At 40.1% G+C, this 7786-nt stretch overlaps 1 protein-coding gene across 1 annotated transcript in view; it reads right to left on the reverse strand.

The window, feature by feature from the left end:
* FANCI (FA complementation group I) overlaps positions 1–7786 on the reverse strand; it is a 73085-nt gene that overhangs the window by 43517 nt on the left and 21782 nt on the right. The window contains exons 5-9 of the mRNA XM_017517590.2: positions 7109–7152; positions 6821–6888; positions 6269–6392; positions 5735–5820; positions 1760–1886 (exon numbers count right to left, since the gene is read on the reverse strand). Coding sequence (XP_017373079.2) covers positions 1760–1886; positions 5735–5820; positions 6269–6392; positions 6821–6888; positions 7109–7152 — 449 coding nt within the window. The remainder of the gene's footprint in view (positions 1–1759; positions 1887–5734; positions 5821–6268; positions 6393–6820; positions 6889–7108; positions 7153–7786) is intronic.

Raw genomic sequence — 7786 nt, forward strand, 5'->3', positions numbered from 1 at the left:
AAATGATTTAGCGTCACAAATAGTAAGGTAGCTAATACTATGTTCATTCTGATGTAATGCATAGAACTGTGGCTGGCAAACTACATACAGCCTGTTGGTCAAATCCAACCCATTACCTGTTTTTATACAACCCGTTAGCTAAGACTGGTTTTTATGGTTTTAAATGATTGGGGGGAAAAAAAATCAAAGGAAGGTGGGTTCAGTGGCTCACATCTGTAATCTCAGCACTTTGGGAGGCCAAGGCAGGCAGATCACTTGAGGCCAGGAGTTCAAGACCAGCCTGGCCAACATGGCAAAACCCTGCCTCTACTAAAAATATGAAAATTAGCCAGGTGTGGTGGCATGTGATTGTAGTCCCAGCTACTAGGGAGGTTGAGGCATGACTTGAACCCAGGAGGTGGAAGTTACAGTGAGACAAGATTGGGCCATCGCACTCTAGCTTGGGTGACAGAGTAAGACTCTGTCCAAAAAAAAAAAATCAAAGGAAGAATAGTATTCCAGAAGATAAAAATTGAATAAAATTCAAACCTCAGTGTCCACAAATAATGGGAAAACAGCCACACTCATTAATACATTTTGTCTATGGCTGCCTTCTTGCTGCAGAGGGAGAGCTGAGTAGCTGTGACAGTACCTGTGTGGCCTGCAAAATGTATTAGTATCTGGCCCTTGCAAGAAAATGTAAACAACATCATTTACCAAGTATTCTTGCCAAAAATGTTTAACTTGAACCCAATAGTGAGGAAATTATCAGATAAATCCCAAAATATGGGACATTACACAAGACAAGTAGGCTGATGCTTCAAAAAACTCAGTCCAAAACTAGAAAGAAATAATAACCAAATGCAATACATGAAGTCTGATGAGAGCCTGGAGCAGGGGGGAAAAAACACAGCTGTAAAAGACATTTTAGAGACAACTGTGAAAATGTGAATAGGGAAAACAAATCAAATAATATTATGGAACTATTGTTAATTTTCCTAGGTGTGATGACAGTATTATAATAATATGTCCTTATTCTTAGCATGCTGAAATATCCAGGCATTGAAGTGTTAGGGTTTACTGCATCTTACCGTTAAATGTTCACAAAAAGAATAATGTATGCATGAGGAAAATAGTGAGATAAGGTAAATGTGGCAAAGTGTCTAATACTTGATGAATCTAGGTGAAGGGAGCATAGGTGTTCTTCATGCTACATCATGTTTTATCTCTTCTGAGTTAGAATTTCCAAACTAAAAAGTTGGAGGAACAAATGTAACTGTATACTACTTTTCTTTAATATAGTTCAAAACACTTCTGAGTTTTATTTTACTACTTTACAAATATTTCATGATGAATGACTTAGCATCACACAACTCCACATATGTGACCAGAAGTAAGCAACATCCTAAATCATAAATGGGAAAGCAGAGGTCATCGTTGAAGGTCACATACACATCATCTATTTAGGATTAGATTTTGAGTTTCCTGCTGAGTAGTTCTCAGTTTTGCTTTGTTTTTTTTCCCCCCGTTAGAACATTTAAGCGTTTTTTAAATGGAACTTTCTGGTTTGCTTAAGAAACCAGAAAGTTTCTTAACTTAAAAAAAAAAGGGAGTGTGGTAACATCATGTATTTTCCACTTTTAAAGTAAAAAAAGAGATCCTCTACACCCAGGGTAATTTTACAGTATTTGTTTCCTGTCATTAACTGGCATAAAAGTGACTTAAGTTCAAACATTTTCATTCAAAAGAGACCCAGATCACCTTACAAGTTTGTTGCTACCTTTAAGTGTTTCAGGAGTTCTCTGCCTAGTTCATAGTCCAATTTGATGGCAAACACAATGTGTAGAATAATGGTGCCTTCCACATGACGAAGTTCACCTGATGGCACAGTAACAACATCCAAGAGCCTACAAGATTCAACAGAAAGGTATGAACTATAAGGTGTGGTGCCTCATGCCTATAATCCCAGCACTTTGGGAGGCCGAGGCGGGTGGATCACTTGATCCCAGGAGTTCAAGACCAGCCTCTACTAAAAATACAAAAAAGTCAGCCCAGTGCAGTGGCGCACCTGTAGTCCTAGATACTTGGGAGGCTGAGGTGGGAAGACTGCTTCAGGCTGGAAAGTGGAGATTGCAAGTGAGCCAAGATTGCACCACTGCACTCCAACCTAGGCGACAGAGTGAGACCCTGTCTCAACAACAACAACAAAAGGTATGAGCTATAGTTTTTGAGTGAGAGACAAGTGCAGGTGACACGATGAATAAGTAGATCAACTCAAGCTAAACTCATATAATCACTGCAGGCAGGTGTTAACTAGAAATTCCACTGCCCCATTCTCTGCTCCTGTCTGTCTGTCTGTCTGTCTGTCTCTCTATCTATCTATCTGAGACAGGGTCTCACTCTCTCACCCAGGCTGGAGTGCAATGGCATGATCACAGCTCACAGCAGCCTCAACCTCCCAGGCTCAAATGATCCTCCCACCTCAGCCTCAGGAGTAGCTGGGACTACAGGCATGGGCCACCATGCCCAGCTAATTTTTCTATTTTTTGGTAGAGATGGAATCTCACTATATAGCCCAGCTGGTTTCGAACTCCTGGCCTCAAGTGATTCTCCTGCTTCAGCCTCCCAAAATGTTGGTATTAAAGGCAGGATTCACTCTGCCCAGACTCTGCTCCTTTTTACAACAAGATTTCATAAAAGAAATGTCTACAGTCATCATTTATCTTTTTCTGTTTCACAATCTCTTCCCAGTACAATCCAGTTCAGTCAGGCTTCTATCCTCTTTCTACCCTCACTTCCCACAGTAACATCTGATTATTCCTGCAAGGGTCACAAATGACCTCCAAGTTGCCAAAAACCAATAAAGTCCCACCTTAATTAATATCTCAGATCTAACACAATCAATCACTTCTTTCTTAAAACACTTTCTTCTCTCAGCTTCCAGGGCATCATCACTGGCCTCTTCAATTTTTTTTTTTTTTTTTTTTTTTAAGACAGGGTTTCACTCCCATTGCCCAGGCTGGACTGCAATGGTGCAATCTCAGCTCACTGCAACCTGGGCCTCCTGAACTCAAGTGATTCTCCTGCCTCAGCCTCCCGAGTAGCTGGGACTACAGCTGTGTGCCACTGCTCCTGGCTATTGTTTTTGTTGTAGAGACGAAGTTTTACCATGTTGCCCAGGCTGATCTTGAACTACCAAGCTCAAGCAATCTGCCTGCCTGGGCCTCCCAAAGTACTTGACCTTGAAATGGTGGAATGCCTCTGAGCTCAGTCTTAGGTTTCTTTTTCTTCATGCTTTCCCTTGATAATCCCATCCAGTCTCTTGGCTTTAGTCCCTTCCAGTCTTATCCCCAGTTAAGACTTCTCCCTACAACTCCAGAGTACCTGTTTAATATCTCCTTTTGGGACCCTAATACATATCTCAAACCTAATGTGGTCAAAAGTGAGCTAATTTTTAAAAGTGGGCTAATTATTTTCTCCAAAATCTGATTCTCTGTCAGCTTATTCTAATTTAGTATCTAAGACCACCTTCTATGCTGAATGTGGCAGCCCGCTCCTGTAATTCCAGCACTTGGGAGGCTGAGGCAGGAGGATCGCCTGAAGCTAGGAGTTCAAGAGCAACCTGGGCAACAAAGTGAGACCTGCCTCTAGAAAAAAAGTGTTAAATTAGTCAGACTTGGGCCAGGTGGAATGGCTCATGCCTGTAATCCCAGCGCTTGGGAGGCCTAAGGGGACAGATCATTTGAGGTCAGGAGTTTGAGACCGGCCTGGCCAACATGGTGAAACCCCATCCTACTAAAAATACAAAAATTAGCCAGGCATGGTGGCACACACCTGTAATCCCAGCTACTAGGAAGGCTGAGGCAGGAGGATCACTTGGACCCGGGAGGCAGAGTTTGCAGTGACCTGAGATCATGCCACTGCACTCTAGCCTGGACAACAGACTAAGATTTCATCTCAAATTAAAAAAAGAAAAATTAGCCAGGCATGGTGGTGGGTGCCCATAACCCCAGCTCTTTGGGAGGCTGAGGCAGGAGAAGAACTTGAACTTGGGAGGCAGAGGTTGCAGTGAGCTAAGATTGTACCACTGTACTCCAGCCTGGGCAGAGAGACTTCATCTCAAAAAAAAAAAAAAAATTAGCCAGGCTTGGTGTCATGTGCTTACAGTCCCAGCTACTTGGGAAGCTGAGGCTGCAGGATCACTTGAGCCCAGGAATTGGAGGCTGCAGTGAGCTATGATGGTGCCCACCTCTAATCAACTGCTCAAGCCAAAGAAACTAAATTCTCTGTCTCTTGATGTCCATACCCATAAAATAAAGGCAAAATAAGGTTGTAAGTTTTAAAGTACTTAGAACAGCACCTTGCACAGAATGAACACTCAACAAATGTTTGCTTAAAAAACAAAAATCCAGCTGGGCATGGTGATTCATGCCTGTAATCCCAGCACTTTGGGAGACCGAGGTGGGCGGATCACAAGGTCAGGAGGTCAAGACCATTCTGGCCAACATGGTGAAACCCTATCTCTACTAAAAAAATACCAAAAGAATTAGCTGGGCGTGGTGTCGTACTCCTGTAATCCCAGCTACTTGGGAGGTTGAGGCAGGAGAACTGCTTGAACCTAGGAGGCAGAGATTGCAGTGAGCCAAGATCACACCACCACACTACTGCTCGGGTGGCAGTGGGAGACTCCATCTCTAAAACAATAAATAAATTAGCCAGGCGTGGTGGCACATGCCTGCAATCCCAGGTACTCAGGAGGCTGAGGCAGGAGAATTGCTTGAACCCAGAAGGCGGAGATTGCAGTAAGCTGAGATCATACCACTGCACTGCTGCCTGGGCAACAGAGAGACTCATCTCAAAGAAAAAGAAAAGAAAAAAAAAAAGAAATCCTTGGCCAGGCACAGGGATCTATAATCCTAGCACTTCGAGAGACCAAGGTGGGTGGATCACTTAAGGCCAGAGTTTGAGACCAGACTGGCCAACATGCAAACCTCGGCTTTACTACTAAAATTACAAAAATTAGCTGGTATACTGGTGTGCACCTGTAGTACCAGATACTCAGGAGGCTGAGGCAGGAGAATCACTTAAACCTGGGAACAGAAGGATGCAGTGAGCCAAGATCATGCCACTGCATTCCAGCCTGGGTGACACAGCAATACTCTGTCTCAAAAACGAAAACCCCCAAATCGTCTTTCTCAGACATGCCACACCTCTGCCTTTGTACTGTTTCCCTACCTGAGTATGTTCTCTGATCTATATATTACAGATCTTATCATTCAGGCTTCAGTTAAAATAGCACATCTGAGAGAGGTTTTCCCTGACCCAATCTAAAGTAGCTGTACTGTCACTGTTAGATCATCCATTCGAATTACCTGCATAGCAGTTTTCATTATAATATTTCTTGTTACTTATTTTCTGTTCTCTTCTCACTAAAATTTAAGCTCTGTTACGAGCAAGGACACTGACTGGTTTAGCACCGTAGTCCCAAGGCTAAACAGTTCCTGGCAGAGTTGACACTTTAATAAACAGGTTTTAAACTTGCACCTTATAGGGCAATTACTGCTATTTTCCTGGAAAGATTAAAATGAAAGAGCTGAGGAGGTCATGTTATTTTCCTTACTACTAGGAGAAGATTAGAAAAGTTTTGTGCTGAGATGAAGGTGGGGGGGAAAGAGAAGAAAATGAAGTAGCTAAAATACACAATGAGAAGATGAATCTGTAAAAACGATGTTTATTTTGACACTGTATTACTCACTCATCACCACTCTGATCCTCACTGTGCTGCTTATCTACTGCATTGAAGAAGGCTATGATTCCTTCCAAAACACTTTTTCTGCTTCCCTGAAAACAATACAAAATTGGTAAGGTCTCCCAATTAAAAGCAAAATAACCAAGTTGAATTCAAAGTACTTTTCGGCTTAAAGAATTCTCCAGTACAAATTTAAATCAATTAATCTATGACCTAGAGTCAAACTAAGAATGTGTAGAACACTTTCATGTTGTAACAAGATTTGAAATACCTCTTACTGTCAGAATTTATGAGGCCGATAGCCTAACCTTTCTGAGGTATTTATCCCTTTTACCACCACAAAGAAAATGTGGTGCAATACAAGAGACAATGTATGTTTTCCTTGGATGGAAAGCACAATCTTTTTACCACTATCTATGAAATGAAAGCATCTATATTCTGCTATGTTTGTTCTGCTATGTAAGCAAGGGTATGAGTAAGATGAATGGTCATAACTGGTCATACCACCAGAACTAAGGAGAAACAATTTTCCATTTGTACCTTTGAGGAGAGAACCAGAAGCTGATAGACCAAAGGGGGTATTTCTTGAAGATTCATCTTGGAGAACATGCTCAACGCTTTTTCCACCACAAATTCCACCTCTTCTGCACTCAGAGGGACATCCCTGTAGATCAAAGATTCTAAAGGTTATAGTCAGAGTCTAACTGCCTTGCTTTCAGAAATTCAATTCATGGCTTTACAGTGGTTAAAATTCCATTAAACATTTTAAGAAACAAAACTTGGGAGCAGAGAAACAGATAATAGATTATTATAACTGTCCCTTTTGATTTTTCTCTAGTGAAGAAACTTTAAGGGAACCAATAACCTTACCTAAGCAAAGTCATCTTAGAAAAAAATCATAAAGTTACATTTTAAATAAATAAGTAAAGCCAAAAAGGAGGCACCAGTGGGGAGGGAATCTGAAACAGAAAACATAAATAGTAATATTGTTGCAAGCAGGAGAGCATGATGTTTAAGTTTGCTATGGTTTAATTTCTAGCAAGTAAGTTCACAAAGCAGGAAATACAAAGAAAAGGGAAATATGATGCTTACTTGAACATGGAGGTGAGCTGGATTACGTACTGCTGATCCCACCTGGTTGAAGAAAATGACAAAGAAAGCTGATTTCATTTCAACTTATTTAGATATAACTTTGTAAAATTAATGAGGACAAAAAAAACCAGGGTCATTTCAAGTTTACTTTTTTAATACTGAGAAACAAGATCAAAGAAATACCATTCAAAACAATGAAACAGGAGATGTTAGCCTATCCAACTCGCAAAATCAAAATTCTGATAATACCCAATGTTGGTGAGATTGTGGAAAACAAACACTCTTCACGTACTGTTTTAGGGAATGTCTGACAAGCTGGCAGTACTTACCAACTTTAAAAATGCACATCATCACAAATCTATCCAATTTACTATTTGAAATATATGCCATATAAATGCTTGTAAAAGGTCATCTAGATATATAAAACACTTTGGGAGGCAAAGGTAGGAAGATCACTTGAGGTCAGAAGTTCAAGACCAGCCTGGGCAATAAAGCAAGATTCCCATCTCTACTTAAAATAAATTTAAAAAAGACATTCATTGCAACACTCTTCGTAATAGCAAAAAACTGGAAACAAACGAATAATCCATTAATTGTAGATTAGCCAAATAACAGATTACTACAAACTATTAAAAAGAATGATGTAGAGTTGTGTATACTGACATGGACAGTTGTATTAAATAAAAAATGCAAGGTATATTACAACATGTATTGAATAAACTTGTGTAATTAAAAACAAATAAATTGATAAATACATGCTTAAAATGATTTACGTAAGGGATCTTATGTAAGGAACCATAAATGCAATGATCTCTAGTTTAGATAATCTGGGGTATTTCCTTTTGTTCTTTTTAACAAACCCACATACAATCACAGTATTATATAACATAGTAATCTATTTTTTAGTTATATGGTGAGAAGTCCTCATCTTTAATGTATACATTTCTTTTTTTTTTTTTTTTTTTT

Source organism: Cebus imitator, unplaced genomic scaffold (genome assembly GCF_001604975.1).
Source record: "Cebus imitator isolate Cc_AM_T3 unplaced genomic scaffold, Cebus_imitator-1.0 Scaffold19, whole genome shotgun sequence".
Classification (NCBI taxonomy): Eukaryota; Metazoa; Chordata; class Mammalia; order Primates; family Cebidae; genus Cebus; species Cebus imitator.